This window comes from Marmota monax, unplaced genomic scaffold (genome assembly GCF_021218885.2).
Source record: "Marmota monax isolate L192 unplaced genomic scaffold, Marmota_monax_Labrador192_F-V1.1 WCK01_AAM20220418_F8-fsc00010, whole genome shotgun sequence".
NCBI lineage: Eukaryota > Metazoa > Chordata > Mammalia > Rodentia > Sciuridae > Marmota > Marmota monax.
Genome location: NW_026692321.1, coordinates 20,517,464 through 20,539,413, shown reverse-complemented (window position 1 = coordinate 20,539,413; position 21,950 = coordinate 20,517,464). Strand labels below are relative to the sequence as shown.

General features: G+C 50.2%; 1 protein-coding gene across 5 annotated transcripts in view; it reads right to left on the bottom strand.

Annotated features, from left to right (window-relative positions):
* Plb1 (phospholipase B1) overlaps window positions 1–21,950 on the bottom strand; it is a 126,602-nt gene that overhangs the window by 11,284 nt on the left and 93,368 nt on the right. For 3 of the 5 annotated variants that reach the window (XM_046441545.2, XM_046441546.2, XM_046441544.2), the window contains 12 exons: window positions 21,517–21,621; window positions 20,109–20,204; window positions 18,767–18,838; window positions 12,825–12,890; window positions 9,735–9,795; window positions 9,134–9,192; window positions 7,528–7,595; window positions 7,220–7,263; window positions 6,897–6,996; window positions 3,011–3,062; window positions 2,032–2,112; window positions 148–213 (listed from right to left, as the gene is read on the bottom strand). In XM_046441545.2, coding sequence (XP_046297501.1) covers window positions 148–213; window positions 2,032–2,112; window positions 3,011–3,062; window positions 6,897–6,996; window positions 7,220–7,263; window positions 7,528–7,595; window positions 9,134–9,192; window positions 9,735–9,795; window positions 12,825–12,890; window positions 18,767–18,838; window positions 20,109–20,204; window positions 21,517–21,621 — 870 coding nt within the window. The other 2 variants (XM_046441548.2, XR_006851207.2) reach the window with 2 other exon arrangements.

Genomic DNA, 21,950 nt, shown 5'->3' with positions numbered 1-21,950 from the left:
ACAGCTGTGGGGAGAAGACACTGGCCACTGCTGGAAGGAGTCTGAGGGATTGTCTGTTTAATTTTTTTTCTTTTTATGGGGTTGGGGACTCTTGCTCCCAGGGAGGCACTAGGCAGCTGGGTTGCTGGCAGGACCTGCCATTCCCACCTCTTCATAGAAGATGTCCAGGGCCTGCTGAATGTGCTGAACATATTCCTCGGTTGAGTGGCCCTCCTGCAAAGAACATGGGGGGCTCTTTTCAGTTGTTACATTCCACTCAGAAGATAGGAGCACAGGAGGCTTCAGCTGATAGCAAGGGGTGGGGCACAGAGGGGCTTTGGTGGTCCTGGCCAGGCTGGAAAGCCCAGTCTTGTTGCTGGTTGATCGAGCGTGCCCTATAAGAAGTGGAACCCTTTATGCTCCTATATCCCCCTGTCATGCTTTGTGACTCAACCCAAGGGACTCCTATGACCCATATCCCCGACTAGAGGCTGATTTAAAGGTACCTCACAGTGCCCTGGGTGATGTGTATGGAGAGCATAGTAGGTGCTCAGTAAGTGCTTGCTGACTGACTCAGGGTTTTGCTTCATAGCATGAGGAAGACAGTCATATTTTCGGATATAGCTCTGGGCTCCTTAGAAGGCATCAGAAGAAGACTGACACCAGAGGATGGGTGATGCTCAAAGCTCTCACGCCAAACATGGATAAATGCCTGTTGGCAGGAGTGTGGTGCCTGGCGCCGTACCAGGCTCACAGGCAGGAAGTAGGGGATCAGACAATCTATTTCTTTTTCTTAACACAAAGAGCCTCGACCAGGTGAGGGCTGTGTGCTCAATTCCAGCTCATTGCTAGACACAAGACATGGCCCATGGACACCTGATCATGGATGAGCTCCTGCCCCCAGATGCCAGAAGAGGTGCTGAGAGTCAGCGAGGAGGGGAAGCAAACAAAGAAGAAAGCCAGGCTGAAGAGCTGCAGCGCGGCCTGGGGTTCTCTTCTCCAGGAGTCTGCCCTTTCCTGCTTCTGCAACTCGGCCTGAGTAACCTGGTGGTGGCCTCCACATCCTTTTTCACAAAAACCTGCTCTCAGGAGCATGGGCTTGGCTGTTTGCAGGAAGGACAAGTATTCTGGGGCTGCAGAAAGCATTTCCTTATACCAAGTGTCCACAGGCAACCTGGACACCTCTGGTTTCCGGGGAGTCCTGTGGGCCTGGACACAGTATTATTGAAGTCCCCAGGCAGCTGGGCCCCTCCTGCCTCGCAAGCCTGGGCAGGAGGAAGAGAAGGGGCTGGGAGAGCTGACCCCTGTGTGGGCAAGGATGATCCCATTGAGGGCTTCAGAGTTGTCCTCCATGAGCCACAAAGAGTAAATGGCTTCTCCCCACACCCTGACCGTCCAGTACTCGATCACACCCCCTCAGTCAGGGAAGCTGCCTTTTTTTCTGGCCACATAAAATACAGGATGTCCCCATCTTAGAACAAGATGTGTTCCAAAAGTTGCGACTTCCCAAAGTTTGTTAGCCCGGACACGTCTCCCCATAGAGACACTGTTAGGAATGGGGTCAGGCTCCCAGGCTAGCCAGCTGAGGTTGGTTAACTCACGAGAGCCCTGAAGGCAGCAGACCACCCTATCAACTCTAACCAACCTCATTTATAGGATCATTTTACTTCCTCTGCAAAATGGGGAGAAGACCCCAGGTGGGCATGGGGTAGAGAAGCACTAGGCACCTATCTGAGTGAGCAGGATACCAGATGGTGGCACCAAGTGCCTAAGAGAAACAGTCTCCTCATCAGCTGGAAGAGCGGGTCCATCTAGACCCTTCTTCTGAAATCCAAGGGCCACTCAGGCAGTAGGAAAGGCCAGTCTCACCTGCTATGTGTGAAGGGATTGGGGGGGGGGTGTTGCCTGGGCAGATTCAGGAGACTGGAAGCCTAGGCTAGTGTGATTCCCATGAGAGAGGAACATGAGACAGGGTCAGGACCCTGGGCAAGCATAATGACCAAGGTCAGCAACTTCATTTCTGGTCCCTGATGGAGTTGATCAAGGGCCTACCGGATTTTCGCAGTAGTGACACAAGTCATTGACCCCAATGAAGAGTGTGATGAGCTTCCAGTCTTTCTTCAGGTTGACTTCCTGAGGGAACAGATCCTGAGTTTAAGCCCTGGGGCATGTGAGGTGGCACCCACCAGGCCACCCAGACAGATCCCATGACAGAGAAGGTTGAAGGGGAGGGTGCCTCACTCTCATCTTGGTGCCTAGGAGGTGGAGGAAGTTCTACAAAGTGTGTGTGTGTGTGTGTGCGTGTGTGTGTGTGTGTGTGTGTGTGTGTGTCGGGGGGAGTGTTCAGCTCACACAGTCGAGCAGAGTCGATTTCCCTTTGAAATCCTCTTAAAAGAACTGCAGTCCATGAAGTGGGGAGTGGACATGTTCCACCCTTCCCTGAGCCCATTAAAGGCTGACTGGATTAACACGCCTCTGAAATGTGATCTAAAGCCTTCCAAGGAGCAGAGGGCAAACATGCAGCTAGAAGTCAAAGCCGGGCTGCCTCTTAGAAGCCTTCTTGGGGCCTGAGTCTGAGGAGGGAGAACTGGAGCCACAGCCCGCAGGGCCAGGAGGCGGGGTGGGGGCCGGGGAGGCCCTGGGAGCAGCAGCTTCCCGCTCAGCCACCACCATAATAGGAGTCCTGCCAGGAGCTCCTTCCAAGGCATAAACACAGAGCATTTGAAAAAAAGTGCCAGCTCAAAGTTTCAGAAGGGCCGGGTGAGCAGGAAGGAGGAAGGATTGGAATGAGGAGCCTATTTTTAGTACCTTGCGTTTATATAATAGGACTCTGAGAAGCCAGCTCTTGGGTAAAGAGGAGGCTGCCAGAGTCCCAGGCCCCGTCTGTTCTTTCTTCCACCGTGCCCTCTCGCAGCCTACCCTAGGGGCACAGGGCCCGAGGAGGTCCCCTGGCCCCTCTCCAAGGCCAGCTGGGAGTAGGAGTCCCTGGGTGCTCACAGCTGGTCAGTGGGGGCCCAGGGCCTGTACTCACAGGGCTGGTTTTCATCTGCTCCACCAGGTCTCGGGCCTGGGCTGGCATGTCCCTAGGCAGGGATAAGAGAAAGGACCTTAGAGTCACCCAGAAACAAGGGCTCATGCTGTGGGTTTTGGCCTGGGAAGAGCGATGCTTCAGGAAGAAGAACATTCTACAAAGGCTACTCTTTCCGAACCCGTCAACCAGCTTCTGCTCTCCAGAATCTCAGCCAAGTCCTCCTCAGAGAACTGCTGTGGACCTTGAGGCCACCTTGACCCAGACCCTGACACCTCGTTATCTGTATCCAACTACCCGCTTCGGCAGGGCTGGGCCTCACTGGACACTTGGCTGGAGACGCGGTCAACCTTCCCGTCAGGGATTTTCTTGCTACTTTGTCAGTCTGCTTCCCTGGGAGCTGAGCCTGTTCATTTCTTATTCGATTGCCTGTTTTAAAAATAACCTTTTGTATACTTGAAAAAAGTCACAGACCTAAATTACCCCTCAGCTTTCTCCTCTCCCAGCTTAATGACTCCTTTAACCTTTACTTCTAAGTCCCACTCTCTGCTCCTTTAATCCTTCTGTTTTTCTTCCCTGGGGTTACTTGGATGTCTCCTCACATTTTCTTTTCTTTCTTTCTTTTCTTTCCTTCTCCTTCCTTTCCTATTTTTTATTTATTTATTTTTTTGCCTCTCTCTAACAAAACATGGTTAGTTCTCCCTTCATCCCCTAGATGCCTGCCATATAGAAAACAATAAATACTGCATTCTGGAAAAGTGATATGCATGCCGAAAGAATATCATTTAATAATAAAAAGGAATGATCTATGGCTCCACCCAACATGGATCCTTCTCAAAATAATTTTTGCTGGATGAAATAAGTCACACACACACACACACACACACACACAGGAGTACACATTCTTTGATTTCATTTATATAAAGTTCTAGAAAATTGGGGCTGGGGTTATGGCTCAGTGATAGAGCGTGCGCCTTGCACGTATGAGGCACTAGGTTTATCCTTAGCGCCACATAAAAATAAATGAAGGTATTGTGTCCAACTATAAGTAAAAAAAAATATTTAAAAATAATAAAGTTCTAGAAAATTCAAAGTAACCTATGGTGACAGAAAGCAGATCAGTGGTGGTCTGAGATGGGGATACTGGGTAGAGCCAGGAAGAAGTGGAATGGAGAAATTATGAGGGGGTACAAGGAAACTCCTGTGGGTAATGGGCACATTTGATCTTGATTGTGGCTCCACAGGTATATACATGTGTCAGGATTTATTGAATTGCATACTTATTTTGTGTGTGTGTGTGTGGGGGGGGGATCGAACCCATGGCCTTGTGCATGTGATGCAAGTACTCTACCAACTGAGCTGTATAAAGTATACAGCCCCGAATTGTATACTTTAAATTCATACCATTTATCACGTGTTAGTTACATTTGTTTCTTTAAAAAAGAGATGTATATGAGAAGTTAGGTCATCAAAATGCATACAGACAGTGGAAGTTTCTATGAAAGAAGCCATAAAAGTAATAACTGATGTGGGATGGCCGTTTAAGACCTCTGTGTGGCCGAGCCCACAGGGGACCACGCCTGTCCTTTTTTCCCCTGGAGGAGAGTTGGCTTCCTGTGCACTAGTGCTACTGATGAGAACATCAGAAAACTACAAAGGAAGCCTGTCCTGGGTAAAGGTGACCCACCACAGCATGCTTGTGACCTTTTGATCGGTTCAAGATGTGATGAAGAGAATTTGCAGGTGAGAAGCCCTCCCGGGAGGAGTAGGGACAGTGAGGAACGTCCATGCCCTCCTTCTTCCCAGCCGTGTTCTCCCCACCCTCAGGCCCTGACCAAGTCCTGCTTCCCCAGGAGACTTTGCTCTGTGCTCATTTGTCCACATTCTCCGTTTCCTCCTTGCCCAGAGCCCGGGGCTTCTGCTTTCAGTGCTGCTGTTACCTTGCTCTGAGCTCGCACAGCCTGCTGAATCCTGCCTACTGGGGCTGGCTCTGCATCTTGTAAAGGAGCAGGTTGGGCTAAATGATGTTGGGGGGTTCTCGCTAATTTTCCCACACTCTACCAGGTGCCAGTCGGGGCAAGCCTGTCCTTGGGCAGTGGGACATCTGTCTTTGGTTCACGCTTTACACTCTTCTGTTCTAACTGTTGTGCGTGACTAAGTATCAAATCATGTCAGTCTGCAGTGTCGCCACACACAACACTGTCTTTCCCCAAAAGTTATTTCCTGTTTGCTTAGTCTTCTTAAGTAGACCGCAAGCTCTTTGTGAGTAGGGAGTTCACCTTTGGATTCTTTTGTGTCTCTTAGTAACCACCTTGAGGCTTCCTCCTTTGCAGGTGTTGAGTGAATTCTTGCTTGTTGGTTGATGGAAGAGAAGTTAACTGTTAAGTAAAACTTTGAAACTAAGCAACCTGATAACGGCAAACATTTTTATGTGTACATGCATACTATATACAGTTCTAAATTCTTTTCAAGGATCATTTACCTCATTTAATCCTTATGGCAACCCTGAGAGGTAGGCAATATTATTATTATCCCATTTTCATAGAGAAAACTAAGACTCAGAGATGCTAAACAACTTGCTCAAGATCACACAGCTAGCAAGTCTCTGAGCTGGAATCTGGACACAAATGGTCTGGCCATGATCATGAGATGGTTATCTCATGATTTTAGGTGCTCTGCTATGGTGTTTATCTCTCTTCGGGGGAACTCATTCTTATCCATGCTAATAAGTGACAGAGGAAAAAAAAGTCATAGGACAGTCATTCAACCTTACTTAAGTCAGTGACTTACTCTCTTTTTCCTAACACCAGACATCAGAGATGTCTGCAGGTCTCAGCTACCTCTCCTGCTATTAACCCTGTCTGGCAGGGAAGCTAAGCAGCAATAGAGAAGGAGAAAGGGGCTCATGTTCCAACAGAATGAGCTATCAGCTGCTGAGCTGCATGGTAATAATTAGGTGTTGATGATGGCAATCATAAAAGTACATGTTCCTATAATGGCCCCACCTAGCCCAGTTTTTTGGTAGAAAAATAAGTCCTTCCTGCTTATGACGCTGAGGAACTGACAGTGTTTCCTGTGGCTCAGAGGCTCACGCCGAGACCGGGGCCCGGGTTACCATTTCTGAAAGGAACATTCCCTGTAAACAGTGAGTGAAGGCAGTGTGGTTTCCCTGGTGATCTGAACGCAGCGATCCTTCTACAAAGCAAAGGCCCAGCCCGCTCCACTCCATGCAGAAAATCAATGAACCCGCTCAGGCATTTCAGCTCTAATGATCTGGGTTGTTGTCAACAGCAGAGACCCCAGTGAAAACAACCAACCCCCATGCTGTTTGAGGGGCCCTGACATTGAACTTCCTAGTGTCAGAATATGAATTTTTCAGAGTCAGACTCAAGGTTCTGAAGCAATATGGGGAAGAAAGGAAGGGTGGACACGCACAGGGTCATGCACTGAGCCTCTCTGCTGAGAGCCAACCTGTGTGTGTGACATGTGCCTCTGATGGACAGGAGATAGAGCAGGAGTCAGCAGGGCCAGTGCCCACCAGGGTCAGGGCGGATGTGCTCCTCCTGCTGCCCTGGAGAAGTGGTAATATACACCACCAGAGCTGCATTCAGGCATGGTCTGATCCTGGCTCCTCGGAGAGCTTGCTGGGTTACCTTGGCTGCTCAGGAAACTTTCTAAGCCTCAGTATCCTCATCATAGTGTCCAAAGTGTAAGAATGACATGAGCTAATTCACAGGGAGGGTTCGGCATGCAGGAAGTGCATCTGCACAGCTCTTATGACCCAACAGGGACTAGGCTCCCAGACTCTGTCCTCCTTGCCTCCTCCCATGTCCATCTTGATCTCTCAGCCTCACCCCCCAACCCTCCTCTTACACCCAGAGCTACTCACCGAGCTCTGGCTCCTTCCGCTGCTACATTTAATCCTGCTGTCTCCTCATGGGTACTGGTGGAGAATCCAAAGATGGAGGGGTTGAACTTCTTCAGAATGTCTTTAAAGAGGAGTGGGACAGAGAACGTAGGTGAAAGGAGGCAGGAGCCCTTGGGAACAAAGAGGCTTATAGTCTTGGAGTACAGGTGTGGAGCAAGAGGGTTCTGGTCTTTCTGGAGCTGGCTGACTTCCCTCCCTGCAGACAACCTCCTCTTCCCCTCCTCCAGGAAGTAGGCCCTGGCCTCAGTGAGGGGTATAGTGGCTTCTTGGTGCTGGCTACTTACTGGGCAGTGTGGTGTGGGTCTCCAAGGCCCCATCTCCACCAATGCTGGGGAAGAACAAGAAACTTGGTTAAAATCACCCTGACTTGCTGCTCCATGTGTCAGCACGTGATGAGCCAGACCCAGAGGATCTGCCCTGGAGCATCACACCCCCACCCTCAGAGCTAAGGTAAGCATCATGGCATCCTCTGGGGTCTCAGCACGGAGCCATGGGATCTGACTTCATTCCTGGAGGGGTGAGAGGGGAAACACACCCTCACACTTTCTTGGGGGAAGCATTGTCAACAGAGGAAAAGCCCCAAATCCCTCACCTCCAGGAGAGGCCCCTCCAGGATGTGAGTGGGTTGCTGGAGTTGCTTGGTCGAGCTCCCATCGCTGTCTGTGAAAAGCAACGAGAAGTTTCCAGGTGGCTGCTGGGCCAGGCTGCAGAGCAAGTATACTGGGAGAGGTGCCTCTGGCTCGGGGGTACAACCAGGACCCAGATTTGCCCCTCTGAAAATCATACTGGCTTTCTCCAGGCCACCTTCAATTCCAAATGATCACATTCTTCTCCCCAGGCCCCTCCCAACAGCCAGGAACCTAATCTTGTGGATTCTTTCTTCCCAGCCCCCTGGCACCTGTGTCTGTCTCTCGTTGTCTTTGCCTTATTTCTGGATTATCATCTCATCTCCCTGCTGTGGGCAGCACCCTGGACCCCTGCCTGACCTTCCATCTCCTCTCTGTTCCCCTCCCACCAGCAGGGCTGCCACCTGCTCCTCTGAGCATCTCTGTCTCTGCATGCCTCCCTGGACAGTACACCTCTGACCCTTCAGAGCATCTCCAAGGGTCAAGGCCAAACTCTCACCAATGTGGACACCGTCATGTGGTACCACTTTCCTTCCCTTTGTTTCCTTCCTCCTTCCCTGTCCACACAAATCATTGGGTCTCCGCAAATTGATCTGTCACTGTTTTCAAAGCCTTATGGCCTCACTGCTCTGCCCGTGCCCATCTACTCCGTCCTTCCTGAAGGGCTGAGCACCCTCCTTTCCAGCCCCTAACCTCCACTGCATGCCCTGAGATGCTCATTAGCTCCCACCTCCTCCAGAAAGCTTTCTCTATATGATCTGTCTTTAAAAAGAAGAAGTTCTTTGAAATTTATGAAAGGAACTCAATAATCAGCAAAACATACAAAGATTTTTTTAAAAAATGAGCAATCTACTCCACCTCAAGAATCTTGCCCCTGCTCCAGAGGTCATCCCCCTCTCCCACCCCATCAGGGGGAATTCAAGGCTATCAGCCTGGGAAGTGCCCTCTGCAGCTTTCTCATGTTTACACCAAAATGAAAACATCCACACACATGGGGCTGGTTTGTTTCCACAGAAATGAATACTCTTATTTTGAAAGTCCTGGATGTCACCTCCATGGTTCTGCATAATTTTCTTGTGGCCCTACTGGAGGGCTATGTCTCATCCTTTTCTTTCGGATGATCGAGCATCATGAGCACAGCCAGAGCTAAACAGTTGGCTCAGGTCGTTCACTTGGAGAGACTGGGCTGTTGTGCTGAGTTGGAATCCCTTAAGTTGGGGGTGACAGTGGGCAGTGTGTGATAAGACCTACCACCCTTTGGATCTGAGTTGGTGCAGATGAGTTCCTGATAAAGGCAGGTGGCTTAGACAAGTATCATGATGCACCAATGAAATACCTAAGAACAAGGGACATGGGGGATGGCTTTTCCCCAGAGATGGGGGGGGGGCTCATGGAACAGGTGGTGTTTGAACAGGGTGGGGGGATGATGGAGGAGGAGGACACCTACTTTGGTGTCTGACACATAGCATGGGGTGCACTGCTGACTGCAGAGCCCGTGCTGAGAAAGGGCTGACCGCACAGGGCCTGGCTGGGCTCCCTGGGACCCACCCTGGCACGTGGCTCAGTACTCACAGTCAGTGAGTCTCCCAGGGCAGCCACCACCTTGATGTCTGCTGGACGGAGCTCGTGGACTAGGGGAAGAAGAGAGATGGTTGCAGTAGGGGTGGAGCATCTGCTCTTCAAAGTAGGAACTTTGCCAGGGCCCCTGGCTCTGCCCTAGTCCCATAGGTCACCAGAGTCCCATAGGTCACTTATTTCCAGCCTAAAGCTTTAGCAATTTTGTCCCTCCCACTTGTTCAGAGCAACCAAGGCTTGACAACAATAGGCTTGATGGCTATCACCCGTTCTGAGAGGAGCCCAATGGTCCACGGAGTATACACAGGTGGGCCCACTCCTGACTGTACTGCCTCACTGGACATGGAAGCCTGACAGGCTGCCATTGGGATGACAAGGAGACAAGAAGAGTGATTTTGGGGAGAGGCCTGTACCCCTCCACATGGGAGTCCAATGCTGTGGCTCTGAGCCAGCTTCTTGGGTCTCCCAGGACCAAGTTCTGCCTTGTGTGGGAATCAGCAAGGCCTGCTCCAAGCCTAGAGTATGTCTGTGGGGTCCCCCCTCCAGCCTGATGCTTCATAAAGCCCTTAGTTGAAGGGGTTGTTGACATTTCACTCACCTGAGGTGGGAACTCTACTGGAAGAACCCCACTCTGTGCACAGGAAGTCACTGCCCCAGTTCTAAATCAACAAGAGGAGACACAGTCATTGTGCAGGCAGTGTCAGTGCAAGGACCAACTAATGAATTTTTGGTGGAGGGTAGGAAAACATCACTGGAAGGGGTCAGGGAAGGGCAAGGGTTGTTAGTTGTAGATGGGCTAAGAGGGAAATTAGAGGGGAAAATGGGAATCTGCCTACTTCATGTACCATGTATAGTTCTTCGGGCACACACCTATGCACACTCACACAGCCTTTCCTGTTCACGTTTCTCTATACTCTAGAATGGAGCCAGCAGCTGCCCCAAAGCAGGGAAGAAATAGTGACTTCGTTCCAAAGTAACCTCATGTTTGAATGCCTGCTACCAGAGATCACAGGAGCTTTGCTATTAACATTAACCAATCGACACTAATTACAACACTGGGGCCTAACCAAACATTAATTAAAATATCTTTAAGAAGACACAAAACTTTTCCAAATGCAAAGCTTCTGGCTTCTGCCTATCTTTTCTGTACACCTGTACGTCTTTTTGCATATTTAACTTAAGAGCCACTAATCTTTTTGCATATTTAACTTAAGAGCCACTAATCTTTTTGCATATTTAACTTGCTTCTATGTGTATAAATTAATGCCTGGATGCTTTTGGTAAACTTTCCTCATCTCTGTAATACAGGATGTATTTTCCAGGTGTTAGGAGAGTGGGTGGGGGTAACAGAGGCACAGACACAGCTAGTTCAAGGAGGCTGGCAGAGAACTCAATTTCTATGCAAATTCCTATATCTGCACGCACAGTAGGACTCCACTGACAGTTGACAGGTTCCCCTGGAGTGTGGCTGCCAGAAAACTCCTCTCATCAGTTTGGTCAGATGAAGAGGAAGGCAAGTCTTGTTAAAATATCCCTATCATGAGGGAGTGAAAATAAAACTTAAATGTTATTTGCCTAATCCAGTGGAATTCAGTTTATCCCAAGGGATTGCTCAGTTCAACACACTGATGGATTTCTTCTCCTGTTTGGAAACTCTATGGAAATCAAGAACAGGCTTCAGTGCCAATGACAAATACTTGAAGAAAATGCAATTAAAAAAAAAAAGTGATACCACCATTGGCGCTTTAGATAGTCAGGGATCCAGAGACATGCACGATGCCTGTGATTTAACAGACATAGATTGGAGCTTGAGCATGCTCATCTGTCACCAGGAGGAACCACAGGTTGTGTCCTAAACCAGTGCAGCCTAATTCCCTGGGGATCTTGTAAAGTTGCAGATTCTGACCCAGTAGGTCTGGGATAGTGCTCAGGATTCTGCGTTTCTGACAAGTTCTGGGTAATATTGATGTGACAGATCTGTGACTGCTTTAAGCAGAAGCTATTCAAACAGGCATTTTTACCTCTTCCAGTAGCTAAAGAAATGATGGGTGAAGACGACGATCCCAGGGGGCAGCCCCAGAGCCCTCTGCTCACTGTCTACCCAGCACTTAGCACAGCGCCTGCTCCATTTAGGCACCCAGTAAATCAGTGTGAAATAGAGAAGTCAAGGCTTGACTGACAAGATGAAGCTGACCCTTCAGTTTTAACAGACCTGGGCACTGGTTCAACCAGGAAAAGACTCCATTAGGCTAAGTGCACTAGGGAGCATCCAGGCTGGGGAGAGCGTAACCCTTAGCAATGAGGCTGTTATTGGTTGTACCCCAAAGCTTAGCACCTGGCAGTTCTTTTAATCTGTGGATGTAGGTTAATCTCAACTCTTCAGTTGGCTTATAAAAGGCCTGCCCCCAGTCTCTGATCTCCAATCCATTTTCCACATGGCCGACAGGGAGACCTCTTAAAGACATAAACCAGAGCATGCCACCAAAGGCTTCCTGCCTCTCTCCACTTAAAATCTAGCCTTCTTACTCAGAGATTCGGGCTCTGCGAGACCTGGCCCTGAGCACCCCCTGATCTCTTCTCCTGCACTCCTTACTTCATTCACGTCCCTCCTTGTCCCGCCCCCTCCCCCACCACCAGTTCCCAACTACTATGACTTTCTTTCTCTTCTTCCACCCAACTCAGCCTCAATTCTGAGCTTTTGCAATCTCTGGCCTTTCCATTTGGGATTCTGCTTTTGGCTGTCCATGTAGCCAGCGTCTTTTTATCTTGTATGTCTCTGTTCAAATCTCCCCTCCTCTGAGAAGCCCAGCCTGCATGATGTATCTGAATTTGCCATCCTTCCCCTGGCCCCATCCCTCTTTTTCCACTTCATCCTCCTCTGAGTCATTGTCACTATCTGAAACAATAAGTTTTAGTTATTTACTGGATGCCTCCCCCAGCAGATGGTAAACTATGAGAACTGGGACCCTTCCATCTACTCCTCTAACTCCTGAAACAGTGCCTGGCACAAAGTAGGTACTCAAGAAATGGTGGTGAAATCTCTATTGGGCTCTCCTCTGAGTCTCCACCAGCCCCTAACATAAGACTGGTGTGACACTGGCGTGGAACCACGGGTGTGGAACGGAAACTGTGGTTGAGCCCCTGTCCTGGTGGCCAATAGAACTCGTCTGGACCAGGCCTGCCCTGCAGGGCTCAGTGTGGTCCAGGATCCTACAGGCCATCTTTGGAGTAGCAGTGACTAAATCTTAGAGCTGGAACAAATGACGTGAACCAAACAGGGCCTGCCTGGGGTCCATGGACATGAGTCAGCTTCCTGTCCGGCCCCACCCCGGCACTGAGATTCCTTCCCACTGGGCTTCCACCTTCAGGAAGCTGATGGCATACCGTGCCTGCCGCCACCCCCTTGAAAAGCTGCACTGCCTAATCAGAAACAGAATCGCAAAGGTCAAAGACAATGGATTCCTAGGCACTTCCTCTGCTTGGCTGCTGACGTCAGGTAGGCAACTTGAGAACATGTCAGGACAATCCTGGGGCTTCGTGGCTCCGGAGCCTTTTGTACATTCCGATTCCCAGTACGTAAGGAGGATACATTTCTGCTTAATCCAACAGTCTGAAACCTGGACCACGCCCCAGGTCCCTGACAGGTGGAAATGGCATCTGAGAGAGACAGAAGTGAGTCAGGGGTTACCTCAATGGCTGGCGTGGTGGGGTATGTGTAGTTACTGTTCTGGAAGGTTCTCAGGAAGGGCTCATCCTTAGGGAGAAAAAAAACACAGGGAGGGGTGATCAGACAGCTGAAAAATGCTGAAGATCAATCCTTCTGTCTCCTTTTACTTAACAAGGTTCTGATGCATTTAAATAGAAAGAACTGTGTAAACATAATTTCATTCATTCCCTGGAGGTTTTTACATAACAGCTTTAGCAAGGGGTGTCCAATAAAAGGCTTCAAAAATGTTCCATGCTTATTACACTCTGGGCCCTAGGTTTTCTTTGTCACCCTAGCTGTGCATGGGCTTCCAGAGCCTCAGGCTTACCTGTTTTCTTCTCTTTGTGATTTCTTTGGCAAGCGATTCACACAGCAATGTTTTTCTTTTACAGGAGATAGTATGATCATCAATATATTTAATTATCTGTTATTTCTCTCTTTCTGTCTTCTTGGACTGTCTTCTTGGAACTACATATGTTATCCCATTTAGGTTGGCTTCCTCTATTTTCAGAGGTTTTTTTCCTCCTTGTAACTTACCTATTTCACAATCAGTTTTCACAATCAAGACTCCAGGTCCACCCAGTTGCAGGTGAAGGGTTAATTAAAGGAGGAAGAAGAAGTAGGCAAAGGAGAAACAGGAAAAGCAAGCTAATGAGGAAATGTAAAAATGAGAGCAAAGCAGGATCAAGATAATAAGACCCAGATCAGGAAATATCAAAGTCGGCCCAGGGTGGGGACCACGCACAGAACCTGCGGTGAACTAGAAAGGCCGTGGCCTGAAACTTTGGAAATAAAATGGGAATAAGAAAGGAAATCCAGAACGAGGGAAATTGACTCCATATGGGCCAAGCCCAGACAGATGTTTTGCTTTATTGTGGCCAACTGAGGAAGAAGAGGAGGAGAGGGAGGATGAGCTCAGGGCCCTCAGGAGGGGCATGCCTTCTTCGGTTCTTCCTCTTGTCTCATACCTGACCCCTTCAGGCAATCATCTTCCTGCCTGGCATTGTAGACAGTTGACTTTGCAACTCCAAATGTCCCCAGTTTACTGTCGAGGCCCAGAGTGGGGAAGGGAGCTGTTCCAGGTTAGAGAGCAAGTCTGAATGCAGAGCTGGCTGCCCCCTCCCCCTCCCCCGAACTGACAGGCTCTGGCCTGCTTCCACTCCTCACCCCGGAACCAGGTCTACAACAGACGCTGAAGGCCACACAAAGAAGGTCACTTTGGAGGACAGAGTCTATATACACAAAGCCTCAGCCCCTAGCACAGAGCCGGATTCCCCAGGGTACCAGCAAGTCCCCCTTTCCTCTGAGTCTCGGCATTCCCAGCTGAACCAGAGGACATTGAAGTGCTCAGGGCCAAGGGTAGAAGTGTGCCCTGTATGGCCCCACATAGTGCCAGACAGAGGAGGGCTGTGATGGCAGGCCTGCACGGCTCTCTAGGCTGTCTCGGTCAGTGTGGTTCAGTGTCCCCTGAATAGTCATCTCTGAGGAGGGCAGTCTGTAAGAAGTGCCACATACCTGTGCAGCAGCTCCCGCAAAAAGAGTGGGGTTCTAAGCACCAGGAGGAAGGGAGGTTATCAAGAGGCAGGGGCATAGACAGGAGAGGCTCCGAGGCAGCGAAGCAGCGAGCTCAGCCATTGTGGAGGGGCTGCTGCAAGTCCTTGGGACATGTGCTTCTCCATAGGAGACTGTGGCGGCACGTGCTGATTATGATTTTTCTCTCCACAAAGGGGGTCTGCCTGGGCTTAGGGTCCAGGGGCTGGAACTAGTTCCAGAGTGACAGGAAGAAGCAGAGGGCAAAGATGATCTCGGTCTTTTCGGGAGAATGGAGAGTCAAACCAGAGAGCTTATGTGGTCTTATCTATTTGATGAAGAAATCCATGGGTTGGGGGAGGGGAGATGGTGCTGAAGGGGCCAGAGTCAAGGTGACACTAAAATGTGGTGGGGAGTGAGGCCAGCGCAGGCACCACGAGAACAGGTCCAGGCAGTGGTTTTCAGGAGAGATGGGGTCCCGGGGCTTGTTTTCGTTGACACTTTATGCAGAAGTGAGTCCCAGTGATTTGCCTGGAGTGGAGCAGGTTTATGTTAGAGAGATCTGGGGGAGGCTGGGTGGCTCTCAAGGGCGAGGTTTGGAGCACAAGCAGGTGGAAAGTGAAGTGGACTGAATCCCAGCACCAGAAAGCAGTCTAGTCCCAGCTGTGCTGAGATAGTGTGCCTGCCCCAAGAGCTGAGCCCAAATGATCACCTGCTGTGGGCCAGCAGCTGAGTCAGTGGCCATGGGACAAGCCACAGTACCCTGACTGCAGTACTAGGTGTTGAATTCCAGAGAGAAAAAGGGGTGCTGTTCTTCCCTTCTATGCTGCTTAAATCAAACCAAAGTACACGGTCACCAACTTTAAAAGGAAATGTCCACCTGGGGTCAGGGCTGCAAGAAATGGCTGAGGTGGTCTTGGGTGGTAATAGGAGGGGGTGTATAACAGTGCTCCATGGAATGCCCTCTGGTATTTTCTGTGCATTCCAGTCCACGCTTTATAGAATGTGCTGGTCCTTTACCTCCATTGATGGCAACATCTGTCTGTTGATGGGTAGCCCTCTGCAGTTTGAGAAGCATCCTTAAGAGAGGGCAGCAGATAGACCAGAGGCCATGCTGCCTGGGGAGGGATGTGGTTCCTGTGTGTCAACAGATCTCTAAGCCCTCCACCCCTCTGTGGCTTTATGATGGGAAGGTAGGATGAGATGATTTTACATGCAACAGTGATACATGGAAAGAGGAGCAGATGCGTGGGCCCTGGGAAGAATCCCATTAGCTAGGGTGCCTGAAAAATAACACACATATGCCAAGCCCGGAGGAGAAGACTTTGAGAAGACAGACATTTAGTTGCTATGTAGATATTCTTCACACAAAACAATTATATTTTGGCCAGGTGCAGTGGCACACGCCTGTAACCCCAGCAGCTTGGGAGGCTGAGGCAGGAGAATTGCAAGTTCAAGGCCAGGTTCAGCATCTTAGTGAGAACTTGTCTCACAATGAAAAAGGACTGGGGACTTAGCTCAATAGTAAAGCACCCCTGAGTTAAATTCCTGGTACCCAAAACAAACAAACAAACAAACAAAACAATTCTCTTTTGAATGACAATTGAGTTTGAAGGGGGGTCAGGGAAGGATTAGGAGGTTTAGAAGCTCTGAGCATCTAAAAGATAATGGTGTCCCTGTGTGTACTTCAAAATAGAAAAACTGGTAAATAATAAAGTTTCGGGAATCCAACAAACTTCTGCTTTTTCTTGTGATAGGGTGACATCATTTCATACCTACTCCCATCCCCGTCCCTCCCCCTTCCTCTCTCTGGTTCCCTGTTTTGTGGGTTCCCTGACCACACATGGGGGTGACCTTACACCTCCAAGGAGAAACGTGTTTTAAGGTGTGGAAATACATGTTTGGAGTTTAGGAAAGAAAAAATGAAGACACAGAGGAATCCATGGTAAGGAAATTTCAGCAGGAAATCCCAGAAATGAAAAAGATCTCTGAATGAGGGGCTGTGGAGGGACAGAAGAGAACAGGCCCGGGGTGTGACAGTGGAGAAGGTCTCCGCCGTCCGGGTTAGGAGAAGAGAGCAGGGTCATTCACAGAGGAGAAGGGGAGTGAGAGCAGAACAGACAAATCGAGGTGGCTGAATATCCACAGCCCAGGGAGGGATCCGTCTCAAGGAGGAGGTGGTTCTGTTGACAAGGGAGGTTGAGAAGAAAAGCTGAAAAGGGACAGAGCTGACCTTCCAGATGGTTCCGCCGGGGGCTAGGGAAGGAATGGGCAGAGAGCCAGTGAAGGCATGGAAGAAAAAATAGAGTCCACAGAACGAATCTAAAATTGGCTATAAAACCACTTGTCCAAGCTGGAAATACAACAGAAATCCACAGAGTGCTGTGAAGGCGCCCTACCTGGCACGGCAGAATGTACTAGCAGTGTGGCTGGGGGTGGGGGAGGAGAGTGGGGGCTGGGAAAGCTCCTTGGTGCTCACTGAGCTCACTAGTGGCTCATTCATCTGGGCCACCTCCTCCCCCTGCGTCCTGCCTGTTGCTTCTATGTTTAAACACGGCTAGGATGAAAATATGCTGCCTGGCCCCTCGGCTCAGAGATGCGGGTGGACTTCTGCATGGCTTTGAGGCTCAGGAGACAGAGCAGATGGGACCCGAGGCACAGTGCAGCGAAGCTGGGCTGGCCAACAGATGGACCCTTTGGGAATGGCCTCCAGGGCTGCTTAGCAACAGCTTCTCCTGAGTGGGGCTTCTCTGGGCTCTAGGAGGCTGGATAGGCTCTCCCTGGCCCATCAGGTTCAGTGGGGCCTCGCCCAGAAGAGAGGGGCTGAGCCCACTGCGGCTTGAGATGCTTTGGCTGGTGCACCACCCATCTGGGGCTCCCTGCCGAGTCTGGGGGCAGGGACAGAGTGGCAGCAGTTGCCTTGAGGTTCATGGTGAAAGAGATGTCCCTGACCCTGTGCCTAGGCTCCGAGCAATGACTACTTGGTGTGAGTTATTACTTCTCCTGTTTAATGGAAGGGGAGTGGGCAGTTTAGAGAGGCCCTTTCATGGCTGATAGTCAACAGTATACTATCTGGATTGTTGAACGATAATTAAAGTCGGGTGAGGTGGCGCACCTCGCCTTTAATCCCAGTAGCTTGGGAGGCTGAGGCAGGAGGATTACGAGTTCAAAACCAGCCTCAGCAATTTAGCGAGGCCCTAAGCAACTCAGTGAGACCCTGTCTCTAAATGATCTAAAACAAGACTGAGGATGTGGCTCAGTGATTAGCATCTTTGGTTTCTGGGCTCAATTCCCAGGACCTCCCCCCGCCCCCAATTAAATATTTACAGTGTAGTTTATAGCTAGGTTGCCCTGGCCCCTCCTAGAATCCTGGACTTCCTCAGGATCTAGCAATTAAAGGGTTTACACCTGGCTGTGCCCCAGCCCTCTGGCCTGTGTCTGATCATGTGACTGCAGGCATCCATGTGGTGCTGGGTTGACACTCTCCTTTGCTCTGAGCACCACACCCAGCAATCCTGGCCTGTACTGCCACTATTGTCTCCTGGTGAGGCTAAAAGACATCAGACTGAGCGTGGGCCCATGGCTGGTCTGGGCAGGGGTGCCCCTCTTCCAGGGACCCCAGCAGACACATGGGGGAGCTGCAGGCCCATTCCCCAGCTCTACTCAGCCAGGAGGGTGGGAGAGGTTGGCGCAGCTCAACTCAGGAGGGAAACACAGCCTCCCAGATGAGGTCAGGCCCTCTGCTTTTATTGCCATAGAGGATTTTCTGGCCTTGGCCTTATTTGGCTAAAAAGCCATAAGACAGAACCTAGGAACGGGAGCTAAAGGCAATGGGAACGGGCACGGCCCCCACCCCAGGCCTGAAATCAAGTTTAACAACTGCTTACATATTCCTCCTTAAAAGGAGCCTGAGCTGATCCTCCCATACAGGCCCGTCCTCCCCCACCCTCCTCCACAGCTTGGGCTCTCCCCTTGGGTACTTCCTCTGTGCCCCTCTCCTGCCAGAAACTCCCCAGTCCAGGCTCTCCACTCTCTGACCACCAGTTCTGAGCCCGCCTGGTCCCTCCCTAGGCCCTCTAACCTGCAGTGGGACATCCCCATGTGTCCCAAATACCACTGCCAAAACAAGCCTTCTGCCCTTTCCCCGCTCTTCTTGCTCCTCTGGAGACCCCCCCCACCTTTTGCACCCCATCGCCTCCCTGGGCCCAGCTTTGCTCATTCCCACAGGTGGAACTGCTTCTGCATTCTGTTGCCTTCTGTGTCCTCTCCTCACCGACTTCCCAAAGCCCATCTCCCACATCTCTGTTGGCTCAGGGGCAAGATGGGCGACGTGGAAGCTGGGCTGGCTCAAGCTTTTGTTTCTGTAAAGGTGCAAAGACGGTCTCCTTTAGTACCTGGGTAGGGCAGGCCAGGGGGATATCCTCTGTCAGGTCCAGGGTATCCGTTTTCCTTCCCAGTGGTTCAAGCTGATTGGGGAAGAAAAGAGAGATGCAGGTGTACTAATTTGTCCTTGCTGAAGTACTAAAAAAATTTGTCCTGCTATGGGGAAGGCTCAGAATTTCATTTCAGAGGGCTTGGTGTCCTCTCCTGGCTCTGCCAGGTGTCTGTGGTAGGACACTAAGCAAATCTCTCAGCTTCTCTGAGGTTCGGTTCCCTCAGAAACATCTAACGTTCTTTTGCAGGGCTGTGGAGGGGCTGAAAGGAGATCATGCCTAGCACAGTGCTGGCACACATCTCTCCATTCACAGATCTCCATTCACAGATCCTTTCCTGATCTGTTGAAATGTGGCTTCTGCCTGGCTCTCATGTAGAAAGCATCCCTCAGCACAATCCAAGCACAGAAGAGAGTGTGGATGGGAACCTTTAAGCAGACCCTTAAAGGACTCCATCTTACGCCAGTCAGAATGGCAATTATCAAGAATACAAGTAACAATAAGTGTTGGTGAGGATGTGGGGAGAAAGGTGCACTCATCCATTGCTGGTGGGACTGCAAATTGGTGCAACCACTCTGGAAAGTAGTATGGAGATGCCTCAGAAAACTTGGAATGGAACCACCATTTGATTCAGTTATCCCATTCCTCGTTCTATACCCAATGGACTTAAAATAAGCATATTACAGTGATGCAGCTATATCAATGTTTATGGCAACTCAATTCACAATAGCTAAGCTGTGGAACCAACTTAGGTGAGCTTCAACAGATGAATGGATCAAGAAAATGTGACACAATGAAATTATGGCATTTGCCAGTAAATGGATGGAACTGAAGACTATCACGCTAAGTGAAAAAGCCAGTCCCCCAAACCAAAGGCTTTATGTTCTCTGTGATATGTAGATGCTAACACACAACAAGGGAGGATGAAGGGGAGAAGACTGGAAGTCCATTGGATCACACAAAGGGGGATGAAGGAAAGGGAGGGAAAGGGAAATAGGAAGGACAGTAGAATTAATTGGACATAACTTTCCTTGTGTTTGGATATACAACCAGGGTAACTCTTGTATCATGTACAACCACAAGAACAGGATCCTAATTAGAATAAGTTATACTTCATGTATGTATAATATGCCAAAATACATTCTCCTGTCATGTCTGTCTAAAAACAACAACAACAAAAGACTCTTCCCTTCTATCGACTTCTACAGATGAACGAGCCACTGCTGCCCTGGGCCAGGCCCCATTCTATAGGCGCTGCAGCTCCACTGTAGACTAGAGCCCCAGGGACACTCACTTATCTTACCATGTTGACCCAAAGGGCTCTGGAGAGCTGGGAGTGGAATTTCTGATTTGGGTGGATGCAATCTGGGGCGAAGAAGGATGTATCCAGATGCCCATTCTGGAAGAGACAAATATACTTTCTCAAGATCTTATTGGGTCAGAGGGAGTCACAGCCCGTTGATCTCATCCCTGGGACTGACCACACAATGCCCTCCTCCTGGGAGGGCTCCAGGTCAGGGCCCTAGGGCCTGCTCACCTTAAGAGGGAGATGAGTGCAATACCACAGGTGGGGAGCTTCGGGTGATTCCAACCTCCCTCCCTTCTTTCTGGCTCCACAGTTCCCCCTTATTTAATTTTTAAAATGTTGCTTTATTTTTCCGCACACTTGTATAACACCCCAGCCTTGACCAGCTACTTCTCAGCTCACAGGCCACTGGTCCTGCTGGTCTCCATGGGGAGAAGGAAGCCAAAGCCTTGGCTGGTCTGTGCAACGCCTGAAGCAGGGCAGGGTGCCACCTGACTCCAGCTCCTCTCTTGTGGCATGTGGGATATACAAAGTGTTCTCCTTCTGGCTTCCCTCCAGTTAAGAGAGTCTCTTGGTATGAAACCTTTATCTCTCCATTCACAGATCTCTTTTGTTCTGAGTAGAAGTACCAGGCCTTTGCAGGGGGGTGAAAACATAATACCAGAACCCTACTTTATTTTTATTTACTTTTTTGGACTGGGATTGAACCCAAGGGTGCTTAACCCGTGAGCAACATCCCCAGCCCTTTTTATTTGTTATTTTGACAGGGTCTCCCTAAGTTGCTTAGGGCCTTGCTGAGGCTGGCCTCCAACTTGTGATCCTCCTGCGCTAGCCTCCTGAGCCACTGGGATTACAGGCATGCACCACAGGCCCTGGCCAGAACCTTACTTTATAACTGAAGGGATGTATGAGAGAAAGATGATGTGCATAGCAGCAAGTTAATAATGTGGAATTGGATACCTTTGAATCTGGCCTTTCTGTCCCTTATGCCCTATCTGATTTGGGGCAGGACACCTCCCATCCCTGCAGCCCTGTTTTCTGGAGATGATGATAACTCCAAAGGCAGTTGTGATGATTTTACCTACGGGAAGCTCAGTGCCTGGCATGTAGTAAGAGCTCAACACAATGGAGCTCTTCTCAGGAGCTATGGAGACTCCTGTCACGTCCCACATCAGGCTGCCTCTGGGAATGTGGCCCAGGTGTTCAAGGACACTGGACCTGCCAGAATAGCATCTGAAGAGTTCTCCGTGCATTTCCCATTCTACACACACACACACACACACACACACACACACACACATATACAAGAAGCATGTGGAATCTCTTCCTAGAATGTTCTCCCCTGAGGGCACCTGTGGCAGGCCCTTCTTTGGCCCCACAGTACATGCGGACAGGGAGTGAATACCTGCAGGATGGGGAGCCGGACGTTCTGGAAGAAGGGCTGCAGCACCACAGAGAAGTCCTCCCGCGTGTCATAGCGGCCTGAGTTCACCAGCTGGTGCATGCTGCTCTGGGGACACATGCACACATGGGGGCCTTCAGCACAGGGTAGGGTAGGAGCTGGGGATGTGGGCTGTGTCCCCGCCCTCCTCTCCTGGACAGCAGAACTGACTCAGCCCAGCCCTTGAGAACAGAAATGCGCACGATGGCCAATCCCTTTCTGGAGAATTTGGATAGATCACATTTTGGCTTTGGTTTTAAGTGGTCTGCAATATCTGAGGGGCCGGGTAGGAGGTCCACGAGGAATAGACAGCTGGGAAGAGACTCCAGGGGGCCCAGTCTCCCAGCCTCCCTCCTTCAGCCTCCCTCCTGCAGCCTCCCTCCTGCAGCCTGCCTGTG